The sequence below is a fragment of the Apium graveolens genome, chromosome 2 (assembly GCF_009905375.1).
Source record: "Apium graveolens cultivar Ventura chromosome 2, ASM990537v1, whole genome shotgun sequence".
NCBI lineage: Eukaryota > Viridiplantae > Streptophyta > Magnoliopsida > Apiales > Apiaceae > Apium > Apium graveolens.
In genome coordinates this window covers 40,541,614-40,559,933 of record NC_133648.1, presented here as the reverse complement: position 1 = coordinate 40,559,933, position 18,320 = coordinate 40,541,614, and the positions used below count along the sequence as shown (strand labels likewise).

Here is an 18,320-nt window from a genome sequence, read left to right as displayed (position 1 = left end):
CAAACTTCAAAGGTACACTCTTATCACACAAAATACCAATAGTCGCCCTCCATTTAACCCAACTTGCCTTAATACAATGTGTAGCGTCAAGAGTAATAGCATCATTACTCATGTACATATGAGTGTGATAAATATATATACAAAAATATATAGTCTTCTTACGTAAATAAAAATAAAAGACGACTTAAAATATTTTTTTAATGTTACATCATTTTAATTAACACTGCATCATTAATTTACGCACATATATGATCACATTCTTGTCAATTTATTTTAAAAAATCATATATTTTATATTATGTTAGAGTAAGTCCAATGCATAATTATATTTAGTCTTATAACAATAATATAAGATTAAAATCATAAAACTCAATTACAATATAAAATGAATACTTGGTCTTATATTTGAGATCAAAAAATGGTTATAATCATCCTTGCCACATTATCAAATAACTAATAATGGAGTGTAAAAATGTCTATTTTAAAAATAAAGCGAATGAGTTGGATGAAATGTTAGCTAAATATAGAATTATTTATAAATTTATGAAAGTGGTAAAATAAAACTGAAGATGAGTTAATTTATAAATTAATATAAAGACAAAACTAAAAAGGGAACACACCCGGTGGGACTCGAACCCACAATCGCCTGATTAGAAGTCAGACGCCTTATCCATTAGGCCACGGGTGCTCTTGTAGTTGTACTTCATTTAAAATATTTATACAGTTTGTCTTGTCCTTCATTGTACATTATCCGTTGGAAGTTGGTGTACAAAAGTTACAGTGAAAACTAAGAACTCTCCACACCTATGTTTTATTTATTTATACTACTAACTTGTAAAACTGCAATTGTTGATTTTCACCTTTTTGTTGAGTACAAAAAAGAAAACAGTTCAGTACTAGATTCACATTCTTCATTTTGTTGTGGACACAGCTAGTAATAGTCTGTCCTCTTTTTCGTAGAAGAATAATTTTTTAACAATTACTGTATAACTTAATCGAAAGAAACTGCAGGAAGAATGTTGATGAAGCAGTGAGATAACTTCCACATGCTAATTTGTCAATTTTCAAATGTTATAACTTATAACATTTTTATTACAACTGTAAATGTAATGAGGTGCATATATTGAAACCTTCTTTAAAGTTTAGTGTAAGACAATTCCTAATTAAATTCTGACATGTAGATTGGAGGCACTGTTATATCTTGTCCCTTGACAGTGGAGATTGGAGAACTGCTAGGCTTGAAGCATTTTATGATCAATCTGGTATTTTCAGAAGGCTTTGTCAATTGGCTTGCTATTTTACTCTAATTCATCGAAGCAATGGTGGTTAATGTAATAACTAAAGCATGAAACACAACATTTAAACTCTGCTAAATCAACCTAAACTATCTTTCCAGAAACAAATTTAAGCTAAACTAATACTTCAAGGTTCAAATTTAATGATTGTGTGTGTGTATACACATGTGACTCAAAAACAAAGTAGGGAAGCTGATATGGTATTTCACATCTATGTGTTGGGTGTTGCCCCTTCTACTTCAGAAGTTTTCCTTATGGAATTCAAATCGAGTTGTCGATTCCAACGTAAATTCTTCACAGAGTTCTCTGAGTGGTTTAGTAAGTGTTGGACTTCCACAGTAGAACACCCCTGAAAATTTAGCTCATGTTAAGTAATCGACAATCATGAAGCAGCTTAACTACAGCGAATGAGAAGCATATAGTAGTTCTTTGTATGTTCAAGTACAATAATTTAGTACATGAATGGTACAAATATATTTACCAACGCAATGTGAATTATGCCGTTGTGCTAAATCTTCAAACACCTTTCTCCAATTGGGTCTTGCAAAATGTGTTATTATCTGTTGTGCTTTTAAATTATTAGAAACAAGTTGAAAAAAGTCCATATAAATTTGAATTGCAGATCAAGTGAATAAGATAATACCTTACTGTTTGAAACGACGTCCACACCCTTTTTAGCGCGTTCTAAAGACTGAACCATGGTTATGAGTGCAGATCGTGCATCGCCTTCTTCATATACACTAGTCAGATAGTTATGCATTTCAATTACATGCTGCAAAAGCGCGATAATCATTAGAGAAGCTATTAGGAATGAGGTAAGGACAGAAGGTTTAGTTGAATAGCTTTATTTCATAGAACATACATTAACATCGTATTCTGCAACATCATCCATTACGCCTTTAAACCATTCAAATGACCCCTGTTCTCTTGTTATCCAATAGAAGTATGCTCGTTCTGGAACTTTACCATCAAATCCTCCATCCAAGTCCTGCAGTACTAGAACCACTTAAAATTTCTTTGCTTTTGTCCTTATTCTCGCTCAATTACACTTAAAAGTTATTGGGCACTTGACTTACCACTTTAAGGTAAGATGGCGTAATGTGGTTTAAAAGATCTTTTAGGATGCTGATAAATGGAGTTGCTCCTATTCCTAGACCAATAAGTAAAAGAATGTCATAATCCTTATAGTTCTGAGCTGGTGCTCCATAAGGTCCTTTGATGTAAATTCTTGGAAAACTGCATCAGAGGATATGAATTAACAACAATATATCAAACCATTTACATATATCCTAATTTTTTGTATTACTTACATTGGTTCTGCCAAGTCTGGCTGTTCGCGAATTGACTTTGAAGTAGGAATGGTATCAACTGATGTGACTGATAGCGAATCTATGGTTGAAAGTCTTTCATGCTGAGCTACGCTTGAAAGTCTTTCATGCTGAGCTGCGCCTGAAGTTCTTGCCACCGGAGCTACGTTTGAAGTTCTTCCATGCGGAACTACACTTGAAGTTCTTCCCATCGGAGTTGTGCATGCACTTCTTGCATTTGTTCTTGTTTCAAGCCTGACAAGATTTCCTTCTCTTGGTTTTGCGTCTTGGACTTCACAGATCTGCAATTCCGTTACAGTAAATTTCAGAACTGGAAGCTAGAAACAATATCAAGTAAAGAATGTGGAGGTGGATTAACAGAAACATTACAAGTCTATATAAAAAAGGCCTAGCAGTTGATGATGGTTAATCAAATCAAATCATATTTCAAACACCTTAAGATTTTAGAAGGCCTGATAAATTTCAGGCGGTATTGAAGTGCAGGTTATATCAGAGGTCTCGGTTTGGTACCCAAATATTCTTAAATATCTGATTTTGACTTGGGGTTGTAGACGGGCTCTTATCTGGTCTTCACACTAAAATTGTACATTCAAGTGAGTGGGTGATAATCCCAGATCACCCCGGGACCTTCCCCTTGTAGGGCCCGAACTCAAACTCCTTTTAAGCTGTAACGATGGCCGTGTGCGGTGTAGCTGTAGGGTGGGAACCTACAAAACAGAACCGGAGGGGGGTGGCGTCCCCGCGGCACCTCCGGCGTGAGGATGAGAAAGGGTTTTGAGGAGAAGAAGGGCAAAGTTGGGATTATGCGGATATGTTTGTGAGGAGTACGTGTGTGCATGTAAGTATATGCGAGAGAGAGAGAGAGTATATATGCTTGTAAAAATCTAACCTTCCTTCTGTTCCACCTTTTATAGGCCTCCTACTAGGGTTTAGGGGTTTGTCCCTTTTCATCTGGACCGTAGGTTGGCCTTTTGGACTGTAGGGCATCTGGACGCCTGGGATGCGTCAGAGTACTATCAGATCTGGACCGTAAGAACGTCCTGGATTCCGGGTGCCTGGAAGGTGGTGATGTTGCCACGTGTCCTAGGCTCCCCAAGGTCAACGCTGAATCCGTCAGAGTACTATCAGATCTGGACCGTAGGAACGTTCTGGATCCCGGGAACCTGGACGGTGGTGATGCCGCCACGTGTCCTGGGGTCTTATGTTTGGGCCCTGGGCCTCTTTAATTGGGCCTGACTTATTATGGGCTATCATTTGCCCCCCACTCCCTTATGCGGGTTTACCCGGATGGGGGAGTAGAGTAATTGCCCTTGTGCCGCGGCGCCTTTGTAAAATTTTGGGGGTTGTTTGATTTGCTGTCCCCAAACCCCGGGGTAAAATGGGGATGAGACTCCGGGGTTAGCTTGGTTAGTCACTTGATTTTAGTTCAAGGTGGGGTTCCTTGAAATACTTTGGAAAATTTTGGGGGTTTGATTTATTGCCCCTAAGCCCGGGGTCACTTGGGGATGAGACTCCGGGGTTGACTTGGTTAGTCATTTGATTTTAGTTCAAGGTGGGGTTCCTTGAAATACTTTGGAAAATTTTGGGGGTTTGATTTGTTGCCCCCTAAGCCCGGGGTCACTTGGGGATGAGACTCCGGGGTTGACTTGGTTAGTCATTTGACTTTAGTTCAGGGTGGGGTTCCTTGAAATACTTTGGAAAATTTTGGGGGTTTGATTTGTTGCCCCCTGAGCCCGGGGTCACCTGGGGATGAGACTCCGGGGTTGTCTTGGCTAGTCATTTGACTTTAGTTCAAGGTGGGGTTCCTTGAAATACTTTGGAAAATTTTGGGGGTTTGATTTGGTGGGCAAGTACACTCCTAACATTTGATTTAACTGGACTCTGAAAAGCTGTCGCTGCAAACCCGGGATGCCAAGTGGCTGTTGGGATTCCAGCCGGGGTCAGAGATATACACCTGTTATGCGTATCGTTTGAGTGTACAGTTTTTTGTTTCCCCCCCTTTTTTGCCTAAAAAGACGCGCCGTGACATGATTGCAGTAGTGGTAATAACTGCTGCGGTTATTAATTTATCGCCAATCAATTGGAGCCACGTGGCCCCGACGGTTTCTTTAACCCAAAAAAAAAAAAAAACGCTTACACCTTCTTTCTTCCTTCTATAAATACCATCCTCTCCTCTCCATTTTTATTTTACGCAAACACTTCCACAGAGAGAGCCAAGAGAGATTTTTCAGAGATTTTTCGGAGCATTTCTTGTTGAAGCCACATTTCTTTCTCCTGCCCATTTGTAAGTATCTCGATTATTTTGCTTCCTTTTTCACTTTTCTCCTGTATTTTTGCGATGCATGTGGTTGTTTTGCGCGAGTTTTTGCTTCGCCACTTTGCATTTCTTGCTCGTATATCATGACCGCCTTGATGTTTTGGCCTTGAATCTTTGTAGTGTAGTTTTTGCGTAGCTTTTCCAATGGCTTTGTGTCTCATTTGTGTAAATAACGTGGATTTTTGTAGTGTAAATAGTTGTAGATCCCGGGGTGTGTTCTTGATATCTGTTTTTTTGTTGTATATGTATGTATATGCTGCAGATCTTGTTTTTGGGGTAAGATACGTACATGCTTTGTTTCTAAACTTGTTCTGTTTTTTGTCTTGTTTTGTTGTTGGGTTCGGGTTTGGCATTGACTCCGGGGTGCGTTTTCATAGACACGTGTAGTATATGCCAGGTAGTCGTTTTAAGCGTATTGCTACTCTTAGGAATCGGTATCCCGAGCGTCCTGTCGGGTTAGGTGAACTTGACTCCTTCTACCCCTCTTCCTCTTCCAGCTGCAGTTCAGTAGAAATGCCTCCCCGGGTTGACCCGCCTCAACAAGTTTTAGCTCAGACCCTAGTATTAGGGCCCGGGGGTACCTTATCGAATCCGGATGGGTCGTGGGAGGATGTAGATGAGTATTTTGTCCAGTGCCGAGTGAACCCCAAGCCCCTGAGCTTTTATTACAGAGATTTATCCGAGGCATATGGAGGTCCGGATGGTTTGGGAGGCCGGGAGCCTTATAATGAGGATGAGATGGATAGGAAGTTCTTCACCGCCCCGGGTACTAGGTATGAGTGTGGGGCAGTTCATAGAGAGGTTCAGGAGAAATACACAGACGCCGAGGTAGATGGTGCCCTTAGGCTTGCCTTTAACCTTGATGACACCTACCAGTGGAGATGGCCTGAGGAGCATGAAAGGGTATACCACCGACCGGAGGGGGGATGGGTTGGAATTCCGCTTGAGCATCTCCGGGGCATGCGCCTCGGACTACATCAGTTCACCAAATCCCTATGTCGGGATGTTTATGGTATCCCTTTTACTCAGCTGGCCCCGAACTCGGTGAAATGGATCAGCTGGTTTTTAGCTTGCTGTCATGCCAAAAATTACCTCCCCACCTTCGAACTTTTTCATCATATTTTTAAAATTAAGAGATCCACCTCTCGGCCGATTTACGAGTTCATGTTTAGGATAGAGGATTGTGGGTATCCCTCTGATAAGATGGTGCTCCCGGTTAGTATGCTGACGTCGCTCAAGGGATGGCACCGGGAGTTCATTTTTGTCCGGGGTGGGGATCTGGAGTTCATGCCACTCCATAAACTTGAGATTAAAACAGATAGGTTTCCGGTCCAGCGGCTCGGGCAAGCAGCTCTCGCGATGGTTTATGCCTTCTGTGGGGCACTTGGGACGTAGTGGACCCGGGACTATTTTACTAGCAATGAGAACATGCATGCTGCCGGATGTAAGTGTATTGCCTTTGCTTTATTTTGATACTGTAACTGTTTATTGATTGCTTGTATCCGGGACTGATTTCTTGCTGTTTTCCTTTTCAGGTATTCCGAAGTTGATTCCCTATCCCCCAAATATGTCTGCCCAACTTAAAGATCTGTCGGCCAAGCTGCGAAGGATTGGGGGAATGACTAGCGTGGATGTTGGGAAGAAGAAGGTTGGAGAGGGTAATGATACGGCCCGGAAAGCGGCGCCGTCTCGCCCGGGGAGGACGACAATCGTGATCGATGAGCCCCGGTCCGAAGACGTGCAGCAGGGGGGTGTGATAAGAGTTCCAATGCCTCGAAAGAGGAAGGGCATCCCTGCGGGTTCCGGGGATAACAGTGGCGACGTTTCTGAGGGCCTGGCTTCGAAGAAGGCTACTATTGATCTGGCTCCGGACACTCCGGAGACTCTGAAGGCCTTGCTTGCTAGTTTTACCCCAGAGGCTCGCCGGAGGGAGTTGTTCGAGAATTATGCCAGCACGGCGGAGAGGAAGAAGTACAGGAAGGAGCCCCTTGATGATTTCCTGGTCGGGCTCCAGGAGGACATCACTGCTGTAAGCATTTTTCTTGTTTTCCTCTTGTACTCTTGTTTTTGTGTTGCCTAATCATGATTTTTAATGTTTTCAGGCTAACTCCCGGGTTGCTGGACTGGTTTGCATAACCCGGAGCCTTCAGGCGAAGGCTGATGCTGCCGAAGTCTATCAAGTTGAATCTGAGAGGCTATCCCGGGAGATCCAGGAGTTGAAAGAGGCCAGTGCAAGGGAGGCTGCTGCTCATAAGAAGATTATAGATGAGATCCGGGAGAGGCAGGACCGGGCTGAGGCTTCTGTCCGGGAGATGAGGGCTGAAAATCAGAAGTTGAAAGATGATCTTGCCGCCCGACCTACCCTCGAGGAGGTTTTGGCAGGGTTCCGGGGGACTCCCGCGTATTTCGAAGAGCTGAATGACAAAGCCCTGGAGAAGATCCAGATCTGCTGGAAAGTGGCTTCGAAGTATCTCGGCGAGGAGCCTCAAGGTACAATAGACGTCTTCCTGGAGAAGTATATAGAAGAGGAGACCCGATTGGAGCAGGAAAAGGAAGCTGTCCGGGCAATGGAGTCTGGTGTTGGGACGTCCAGCGATGTTCCCTTCTTCTCCGGGTCTCCCCTTGCTGAGCAGCCTCCTTTACCAGTAGGCAATCCGGAGCAGCCTCCTTCGCCTCCCGCCGACTCTGCCGCTGAAGCTTAAAGATTCTGCCCTGTCGTGGCATGTAATTTTATTTCCTTATTTTTAGCTTAAGTTATTCCGAACTAAGCCTTTTGGCTTTTTAGACGATTGTAATTTGAATCTTGTTTTGCCCTCCGGGGTGTGTTTTTCCCGGGTAGTTTAATGTTATTATGCTCTGTTTCCTTCATATTGATTCGCATGTTTAGAGCTTCGGTCTTGGACACATGGGCTGTGTTTTTGCAGACCCCGGGTTGGGGTAAAAACATTTAACTTTGACAAATTTTATAAGTACTCATAGGTTGAGTTTTTATAGGACCCCGGGCAGGGGTAAATCTCCATTTGATAGGAATTTTTAAAGTACACATGGGCTGTGTTTTTGCAGACCCCGGGTTGGGGTAAAAACATTTAACTTTGACAAATTTTATAAGTACTCATAGGTTGAGTTTTTATAGGACCCCGGGCAGGGGTAAATCTCCATTTGATAGGAATTTTTAAAGTACACATGGGCTGTGTTTTTGCAGACCCCGGGTTGGGGTAAAAACATTTAACTTTTGACAAATTTTATAAGTACTCATAGATTGAGTTTTTATAGGACCCCGGGCAGGGGTAAATCTCTATTTGATAGGAATTTTTAAAGTACACATGGGCTGTGTTTTTGCAGACCCCGGGTTGGGGTAAAAACATTTAACTTTGACAAATTTTATAAGTACTCATAGGTTGAGTTTTTATAGGACCCCGGGCAGGGGTAAATCTCCATTTGATAGGAATTTTTAAAGTACACATGGGCTGTGTTTTTAAATCTGATGGTAAATAAATAAGCGACATAATGAAATTGATTCAAACTATGGAACGCTTAAAGTAGAGTTTTTCATTCATATTGAGAGCAAAAATTACATTCTGGGGTGAATGAGGGCAATGCTTACATCAAAATATCATAATATAGATGTAGATGTGTTTCCAGGGTGTGCACCTTTTGCTTATTGGTAGAATTTCCTTAGGCGGGTTCCATGCCAGGTATTGGGGACCTCGGTTCCGCTGAGGTAGCTTAGCTTGTAAGTTCCCGGGCGGATCACTTCTTTGACTATATAAGGGCCTTCCCAGTTTGGCTGCAGTTTTCCCTGGTTAGTTGGGTCCGAGGCTTCAGTGTCCCGGAGTACTAGATCTCCTGCCATATATTCCCGTATTCTGGCTTTCTTTGCAAAGTAAAGCTTTGTTTTTTCCTTGTAGCTTTCCATTTTTTCTACGGCCCGATCTCTTACCTCGTCCAGGAATTCGAGGTTGGTCCTGAGGCCTTCTATGTTGGAGGCCTCGTCAAAGTTGGTCACTCTGTGAGAAGGGGATCCGGTCTCTATCGGTAACCGGGCTTCAGTACCGTAGGCGAGCTTGAATGGAGTCTCCCCGGTTCCCGTCCGGGGGGTAGTTCTGTATGACCATAGGACCTTCTGGAGTTCATCCGGCCAATTCTTTTTAGAGTCTTCCAGTCTTTTTTCCAGACCTCGGAGTATAATTCTGTTTGTGACCTCAACTTGTCCATTCCCTTGTGGATGGGCAACAGATGCTTTTTTGTGTCTGATCCCGAGCTCTTTTAGATAGGTTTCAAAATCTGAACCCGCGAACTGCGGACCATAGTCCGAGATTAAGACCATCGGGATCCCGAACCTCATTACAATCGTGTCTACAAACTTGATGCAGTCTTGTTGGTTAATGGTTCTCATAGCCTTGGCCTCCGCCCACTTAGTCATATAATCTATTGCTACCAGGACATAACGGAGATCCCCTCTCGCTCGAGGGAAAGGACCCATGATGTCAATTCCCCAGACAGCGAATGGGATCGGTGAGAGAACGGATCCCGGGAGGCTTGACCCCTGTTTTGGTACGTTGCTGAACTTCTGGCACTTACTGCATTTTTTGACATAGGCGAATGAATCAGCGTGGATTGTTGGCCAGTAATAGCCTTGTCTGATGACTTTGTAGGCTAGAGCTTTAGCCGCTAGGTGATCTCCGCAGATCCCTTCATGAACCTCACGGAGGCAGTAATCCGCTTCCTCCGGATCAACGCACTTTAGAGTTGGAGCAGAGAAGGTCCTCCGGTATAACTGATTGTTTTCTAGAAAGAAGCGTGCAGCCTTATACTTGAGGTACCGGGCTTTGTTCTGATCTTCCGGCAGGGTACCGTCCTTGAGGTAGGCTATGTAGGGCGTCATCCAATTCTCCGGGTTGCTAACACATAATACTTCTTGTCGATCGGTGCTGGGGGCTCCGAGTTCCTCGAAGTAAACCGAGCTGCTTAAATCTGAAGTATTTTGGACGAGCTTGGACAGCTCGTCTGCTTTCGCATTTTCTTCTCTGTTTATCTGTAAGATGGTCGAGTCTGGGATGGTTTCCAGGATTGCTCTAACCATTTCCTGATATCGGGCCAATTTAGGATCTTTTGCGACATATTCACCATTGGTTTGTCTTACCACGATCTGAGAATCGCTGTAGATTGTTAAACTCGTTACTCCAAGGGTTTTGGCTAGCCTGAGCCCGGAGAGTAGGGCTTCATATTCAGCCTGGTTGTTTGTTGCTTTGAAGGCGAAGGTGATGGCCTGCTGAATTACGAATCCATCCGGACTGGAGAGGATCAGACCGGCTCCGCACCTTTCGGCTGTGGCCGAGCCATCAACATGTACCGTCCAAAGATCCCGGTTGTTAGACTCTTTTTCTCCTTTGGAACTGGTTTCAGGCGTTTCGGTGGTTTCTGGAAAAGTACATTCCATGACGAACTCGGCCAACGCCTGGGCTTTTATGGTTGTCCTCGGGATGAATTTGATGTTGAATTGGCTCAATTCAATTGCCCAATTGACTAATCTCCCGGAGGCGTCCGGTTTGTGGATGATTTTGCGAAGTGGTTGGTTGGTGATTACTCTGATTTCCCTGCCTTGGAAGTATTGTCTTAGCTTTCTGCTCGAGTGTACGAGGGCCAGTGCGAATTTTTCCAGGTTGGGGTACCGGGTTTCGGCATCTTTCAGGACTTGGCTCGCATAATATACCGGAGTCTGTGTGCCATTCTCCTCCCTGATGAGTGCGGAGGATACTGCTCTCTCCCCGGCTGCGATGTATAGGTAAAGGGGCTCCCCGGGCTTTGCTTTTGATAAAATAGGCGGGTTCATCAAATGTCGCTTTACTTCTTCGAACGTTGTTTGACAGTCCGGGGTCCACTGTATTAGCTTTTTGTTTTGGGCCCCTTTCAACAGTTCGAAGAATGGTAGGCATTTTTCTGCCAACTTTGGAATAAATCTTCGAAGTGCCGCTAGGCATCCTGAGAGCTTTTGGATGTCTTTTTGAGTTCGGGGAACTGTCATTTCCATTATAGCTTTGATCTTCTCCGGGTTGGCCTCTATTCCTCTTTCGCTGACCAGAAAGCCTAAAAACTTCCCGGAAGGGACCCCGAACGTGCATTTTTCCGGATTCAGCTTCATGTTGTACTTTCTCAAGTTTTCGAAACACTCCCGAAGGTCCTGGATGTGTTCGGAGGTTGTGACCGACTTGGCGATCATGTCATCAACGTAAGATTCCATGTTCCTGCCCAGTTGCTCTTTAAAGATGGTATTCATCATTTTTTGGTATGTTGCCCCGGCGTTGATTAACCCAAACGACATCATAACAAAAGCGTAGACGGCCCGGTGCGTGATGAATGCCGTTTTTGCAATGTCTGCCGGATTCATCTTGACCTGGTTGTAACCCGAGAAGGCGTCCATAAAACTTAACATGACATGGCCCGAGGTCGCGTCTATCAGCTGGTCGATATTGGGCAGGGGGTAAGAGTCTTTAGGACATGCTGAATTGAGGTTTGTATAATCCACGCACATTCGCCACTTGCCGTTGGGTTTTTTGACCAGCACAACCTTTGCTAGCCAGTCCGGATACTTAATTTCGCAGATTATGTCTGCCTTTAACAACTTCTCGACTTCTTGGTCGATTGCCTGTTGCCTTTCCGGGGCGAAGTTCCTTCACTTTTGTTTGATTGGTTTTTGCTTTGGATCTACATCCAGGCTGTGCATGGCCACAGATTCATCGATTCCTGGCATGTCTTCCGGGGACCAGGCGAATACGTCAGCGTGTTCTTTTAGTAGGCCGATAGGCTCCTTTTGGAATATGGTTTCCAATCCTTTTCCGATTTTGATTTTTCGGGTGGGGTTCCCGGGTTCCAAATCTACCTCGATTGTCTGTTGGGCCGGTTCTACCTTCGTCTTTTCCTTGCTCTCTACAAACTTTTGAATCCGGGCGTCAGCGTTGGTTACGCTGTATCCGGAGTCTTCGATCATGTTCACATCCATACGGGGCCTTTTACTAAGGTGTTCTCGATGCTTCTTTCTGCTTTGTCCCTTGGGCAGGGACATTATTTTCTTCCGGTTTTCGGGTTCCGTTTCTGCCATGACGAGTGCTTGACCATAGCATCTACCAGCCATTTCCCTATCTCCTTTCAGTTCTCCAGTGCCTCCTGGGGTGGGGAACTTGAGTTTCAAGTGGATAGTTGAGGGGATCGCCCTGAGCTTGGTGATAGTGGGCCTACCGAGGATCATATTGTATGAGGAGGTTGCGCTTATGACATAGAATTTCATCATATGGGAGATCACTCGAGGCGCGGTTCCAAATATGATGGGAAGATAGATGATACCCCGGATTGGAATCATGGTGTTCCCGAATCCGTACAAAGGGTCTTCAAGACAGGGATCCATTCTGAGGTGTCCGAGCTCCATCCTGTTAAGCGTGTGCTCGAATACGATATTAGCAGATGAACCATTATCAACTAGGATTCTTTTTACCTCGTTGTTTGCGACGTCGAGGGTCACTACTAATGCCATGTTGTGATCCGGATCGAGGCCCTCATAATCAGAATAAGAGAAGCAAATTGGTTCGTCCTCCTGAGTCTGGATCATCATCACCTCATTCTCCCAATCCGGGCTTCGTGGTGGAGAGACTGTGCCACCGAAAACAACATTCACCACATTTTTCCCTCTTCCTGTGGCTCTGTCTTTGTCATTCGGGCCCCTTTGAAGATACTGGTTCATGTTTCCTTTCTTGATTTGGTCTTCTATGAACATCTTGAGGGAGAAACAGTTTTCAGTAGTATGGCCATGATCTTCGTGATAGCCACAATGCTTGTCCCGGGCCCTGTTTTCGGGCGGCGCTAGCAAGGGTTTCGGCGGATAATAAAATGGTTTGCCCTTGACTTCACGTAAAACGTCGGCCTGGGGCCTGTTGAGGGGTGTCCACTCTGGTTCCGGCTTGGGTTCCTTCTTGGCCTTTTGTTTCCTTTCGTTTTTTCTTAATTCGGGGGACATTTCCCGGGGTGGGGTTCCCCGGGACTGCTGAATGTAGTTGGCTTGTCTGTCAAGCTTGTATCTCTTGTCTCTCCGGGACGACGAGCGTCGCTCCGGAGACTCGTCGTCGTCTTGTATTCTTCTGTTCATCTTCATTGATTTGAGGAAGTCATTTTCCTTTATGAACTTTGATGCCAGCGCGTATGCTGACGCCAGGCCTTGGGGTTCCCTGTGAATCAGATCTTTGACATAGCCTTCACAAGATATCGGGTGTAAGTTTCTTCGAAAGATGTTTACTGCCTCCTTTTCTTCTAAGTTGGAGAGTTGGTTGATTACTTCCTGGAATCTTTTGATGAATTCCGGAAGGGGTTCCTTGCTTCTTTGTTGGATTGTTTCTAGGTGACACATCTGCAGCTCGTTCATTCGGTTGGCCCTAAATCTTTTCAAAAATATCTCGCGGAAGTCTCTCCAGGAGTCCACACTCCGGGATGGTATGCGGCTGAACCATTTCTGAGCGCCCCCCTTCAGTGTCGATGCGAAGAATCGGCATCTAGTCAGGTCGCTGTAATCATAAATATTGGATATTTGCTCAAAATAGTTCAGATGCTCTTCAGGGTCAGCCAGCCCGTCAAAAGAGTCGAAATTGAAATGCTTCAGCCCTGACTCTCTAGGGGTGGCTTCCAGACTCTTTGTGAACGGGGTCGCTGCTGCCCCTACTTCCATGTCGCCCTCCACTTTCCTTTTAAGGTCTCGAAGGGCCCGTGCCATTTGTTCTTGCTTGGACTCCTTCTCCGGTTCTGAGTCTGAGGAAACGTGAATCCGGTGGGCCCTTTTCTTTAGTTTGGCCTCCTCCTCCCGGATCCTCCTTTCTATAGATTCTTGGGCTTTAGCCTCTTCGTCTTTCCGGATTCTCTCCCGGAGGGCAGCTTTTCTTATTTCATCTCTGGCGTCCTCTGGTGGCTTTTTTAAATTCTTCGCGATCCGGTCGAAGACGGATCCCCGAGATTCTCCGGACTGTTCTTTAGACCGCTCTCGCTGATCCCCTGGGCGGGTCTCCGGCTCGGCATTCTGCTTTTCCTTCCACAAGTCCATAGCCGCCTGAATCTGTTCCGGGGTCATGCTTCCCCATGGGCTTGTGGTGATCCCTGTGTGTTTGTGGGCAGCTTTTTCAATGACTAACCTCTGATCTCCTGGTTGGAGATTTTGAGAGGGAGTCCGGGTTATGGGGAATCCTTCGTCCAGGTCTTCCGTGTCTCCATCCCTGGGTTGGGGAGGAGGCGGTAGGAAAGAGGTGGACACTGCTGCTTTGCTTTTTCTCGTAGTCATGATTACTTGGAAATGCTATGAATTTACAATAATAAACCTTGTAGAAACGGGTCTGAGAGATGGGTATTAGGGTTCTTACTGGGAGATGGTGTTTCGTGTTTCTCGGAGGTTCACCCCTCCTTCTAGCGCCAATGATAATCCCAGATCACCCCGGGACCTTCCCCTTGTAGGGCCCGAACTCAAACTCCTTTTAAGCTGTAACGATGGCCGTGTGCGGTGTAGCTGTAGGGTGGGAACCTACAAAACAGAAGCGGAGGGGGGTGGCGTCCCCGCGGCACCTCCGGCTTTGTGAGGAGTACGTGTGTGCATGTAAGTATATGCGAGAGAGAGAGAGAGTATATATGCTTGTAAAAATCTAACCTTCCTTCTGTTCCACCTTTTATAGGCCTCCTACTAGGTTTTAGGGGTTTGTCCCTTTTCATCTGGACCGTAGGTTGGCCTTTTGGACTGTAGGGCATCTGGACGCCTGGGATGCGTCAGAGTACTATCAGATCTGGACCGTAAGAACGTCCTGGATTCCGGGTGCCTGGAAGGTGGTGATGTTGCCACGTGTCCTAGGCTCCCCAAGATCAACGCTGAATCCGTCAGAGTACTATCAGATCTGGACCGTAGGAACGTTCTAGATCCCGGGAACCTGGACGGTGGTGATGCCGCCACGTGTCCTGGGGTCTTATGTTTGGGCCCTGGGCCTCTTTAATTGGGCCTGACTTATTATGGGCTATCAGTGGGAGTGTTTAAAATATACAATCCAATTAATCATTTCTCTCAACACCTTAGGATTTTAAAGAATTGATAGCTTAACGATTCCAAAGTTGATCTAAATTTACACTGATCAGGGAACCTCGTAAATTCATCTAGGAAAATATCGAAAAATATGTCCATCAAGTATATGTTTAGAGTAAGGAAGTAATTATATTATATATACTAATACAAATGAGTAAATATTACCCTCTCAAATCTGTCTTTAAGTTCAGAAGTCCAGTCTCCCAGAGCACGAATGTGAATACTTAAATAGTCATCTCCTGGTGCAGAAGTGATTGAGAAGGGATGCCTGTTTTTGTACCATCAATGTAGATTATCAGCAAAGTAATACTTCATGAAACAAATATGTGTGATTAACTTACCATTCATAGTTCGATAAATCTGGGCACTTGACAAAAAGGTACATTCCACTCTTGTACTTAAATTGTGAAGGTTTGCTCATGTATAACGCTAACACATTTCCTGTGTAAACAACAGCCTGCATTGCATATCTAGTTACTTGTGTTGTTTTTGTTATGATAATTAAGTAAATGGGATGTGTTAATACCAACCCTGATGATATGGACTTCGTAATTGAGATCGTAGAGAACTAACAATCTTTCAGTTGAATAGCACAGGACAGGAACTGTTATGTACATCCATGTCTGCATGAAGAAAAAATCAGATTTTCATCAAGTTTCTAAGAGATGAGATGATTGTAAAGTAGAATTATGAGTGCTAAGCGAAAGTATAGCAATATAGCATGCATCTTTAATTACTGATGTAGGGTACTAAATAGCATTACCGTCCTCTGCTTGCCAATGATTAACATGGTGCCATGAAAGTAGAAGAGGATATAGACCACAATTAGAAGATGATGTGAATACCAGAAGGAATTAAAACCCGCCAATCGGTCAAATTTCCATGGTAATTTTACGACTTTTCTCCTGAATGAATGCGTCGCAAGAGTGAATGAAAATGTCATGATCAGAAGCATAATCACACCAGTTGTACCCGGAACTGTCATTACAATGTCCATATAGGAGGGCTGCTGGTAGTCGAAACTACTTCCAAGAGTTCTCATGAATAGTGCCTTTGGACAAGTTGATATTTTCACAAGATTGCAAGTAAGATGAAACACTGTGTGTGTAATAACCCCTACTGCAATCCCTAAAGCAATAATTTTATGGAAGTTAAGGTTTTCATCAAAAGGTACAAAGGTCCCAAGAAATGTTTCGCGGAGTTTAGTAAGTGTTCTTCTGCATACAGGAAAGAGAATGAGAGCCATGTTCAACTTCAGTGTCTCGGCTGCACCCTTGGCAATGCAAACACAATAGCCACACACTTGAAAACCTGGTTTCTTTTCATATTCTCTGAACTTCCACATAAAGAGAATAGCGTTCACCAGCAACCACAAGGACAGTACCCATATCATCTTCCAATTTTCATGTGCTTTTTCCAACGTTAAACTTGCATATTTACTAATTTTACCTCTGTATTTTGTAGGTATCATAGTTCTTGTAAGTGATTGTGATCTCTGTACAGATGAGCTCCCGGAGAAGCCTCCTCCTCCTCCTCCTCCACCAGCTTGACACATCCCTCCCATTCCTTTTAATAGTGCTTCAAGTTGCCACATCTGTTTGCAAATATATATAACAAGAGCTTTTTAGGAATTAGAAAAAACAGTATTTAGGGCCATCGCCCTGAGCGTGCAAGCTGTTCTGAGTACTATTTCTGAACGTATAAGCTCTGATAGTTCGAGCGGCCCTAAAGCCTAACTATAGGATTCTGCCATAGTAGTTGTATTGCTTAGGCCTTTTGTACCTCAATGTATCCTAACTGATCAGGATCTAGTTCTTCCATGATGACAGCTGCATATCGTCCCGCATGTCTTTTAAAGTTACCCAGATTGTTAGCCGCAGCACTCATGAACAGCACCTTTTTAAATGACAATAATTAGAGGATTTTTTACTTGTGATTGAGAATAAGGATTCAAAGACACAGCACAATATAAAAATCATCACCTCTCTTACTTCATCCTCGCACAATTTTCCGTCACCATTCTTGTCACACCTGAAAAACTACCGTCGTTACATTTAGTTTATAGGCTAAAGTTTGGAATTAACATGGAAAGAAAGCTAGAAATGCCTAAGGAGATTTCATTCCATCTGATTTTCATTGCTTAGATTTTAAACTCTGCTTCAGAACAGTTCATTATTCGCAGAAACTACCTTTCAACTCTTTTTTAAGTATTGGAGTAGAGTGAAGGTCCGCGTACATTTAAAACACTTCATACCTTACTTCGGAGCTAGTGAGACTAACGGGAAATGTGTATGGTTTCAGAAGAGTTCCTTACATGTCGAAGAAAATATGAAGCCTTGTATCACTGTCTTGTGAAGCAATGTCTTCCCAGAACAGTTTAAATTGTTCCAAATCTATCCCATTCTCTAAATTCAATTCCCTTCGCCTCCCTAAAGCATTATATAACTCAGCTGCAAAATCGCTGCTATCTTGCATTCCTTTTTCAACCAAAAATCAAATAAATTCCATCAGGTGAATGTAAAAACATACATCACAAGAAGCCTTCAAGTTTACAAGCATTATGATAATTATATGCAAATCGAAAGAATAAATGCAAAATCAAGTTTGTTATTAATAATACCAACACAAATTCCAAATTTCTCTCTCCCGAGCCTTCCATTAACTGCCATTTGATTAAAACGACGCTCTGCATCTTTCCAACCATCTTTACCAATTTTTTTCTTATCGATGAATCTTACGCTCTTGAGGCCTCTAAGCGCTCCAGATTTGGCTCTCGGGGCTTTCCTTGTGCCAAAGCCTTTAAGTCCCTTGGTGGAGGCTTTAAATTTACCACCAAGCCTATTAAAAGTGCTTTTGCTTGTACTTTTGGGCAATGTCGAATTACTTGGATCATGTGTTGATGGTCCCAAATCCTGTGAGTCGCCTTTATGAATCTCAACACTCTCAAGACTAATACGCGATTTGTCCATGAAAATTGCAAGAGGAATGGGATATAATGGTATTAAAATTAGGAAATGGATGAGAAAGAAAAAGAGTTGCAGGTTGCAGGTGTAATGTAAAATGAATGAGGTGAAAGAAGAGAGAAGAGAAAGGAGGAAACATCGCTTAAACGATGAAGAAAGCTAGGAAGGGTTATGATTCATTCAGGTTATACTGTTGTTGGTTTAGTTAATATCTCGTCCAAAAATAGAGAGTAATTAACGGAAATTTTGTTTATTAAAATTACACATTATATCATTTTGCATGCATGCAAGCATCTTCTAAGTACTTCATTGTCCAAAATGC

The 18,320-nt window shown here is 43.7% G+C and overlaps 1 protein-coding gene and 1 non-coding gene across 3 annotated transcripts; both read right to left on the bottom strand.

Annotated features, from left to right (window-relative positions):
* Positions 1–614: 614 nt before the first annotated feature.
* Positions 615–687, bottom strand: TRNAR-UCU (transfer RNA arginine (anticodon UCU)). The gene has a single exon. It is a non-coding gene; the product is annotated as a tRNA-Arg (tRNA).
* A 682-nt stretch (positions 688–1,369) lies between these two features.
* LOC141707321 (putative respiratory burst oxidase homolog protein H) lies at positions 1,370–18,100 on the bottom strand. 2 transcript variants are annotated; one of them, XM_074510411.1, is made up of 14 exons: positions 17,656–18,100; positions 17,350–17,512; positions 17,018–17,066; positions 16,818–16,931; positions 15,799–16,629; positions 15,566–15,658; positions 15,377–15,492; positions 15,201–15,303; positions 2,605–2,903; positions 2,371–2,530; positions 2,157–2,282; positions 1,938–2,066; positions 1,776–1,854; positions 1,370–1,643 (listed from the first exon to the last, which is right to left on the bottom strand). In XM_074510411.1, the coding sequence occupies exons 1-14, from the start codon at positions 18,002–18,004 to the stop codon at positions 1,534–1,536; spliced, it is 2,721 nt and encodes a 906-aa protein (XP_074366512.1). In that variant the 5' UTR covers positions 18,005–18,100; the 3' UTR covers positions 1,370–1,533. The 2 variants fall into 2 exon arrangements, with proteins under 2 accessions (XP_074366512.1, XP_074366513.1); XM_074510412.1 differs by lacking the exons at positions 1,370–1,643; positions 1,776–1,854; positions 1,938–2,066 and having other exon boundaries at positions 2,371–2,444.
* Between the last annotated feature and the right edge of the window lie 220 nt (positions 18,101–18,320).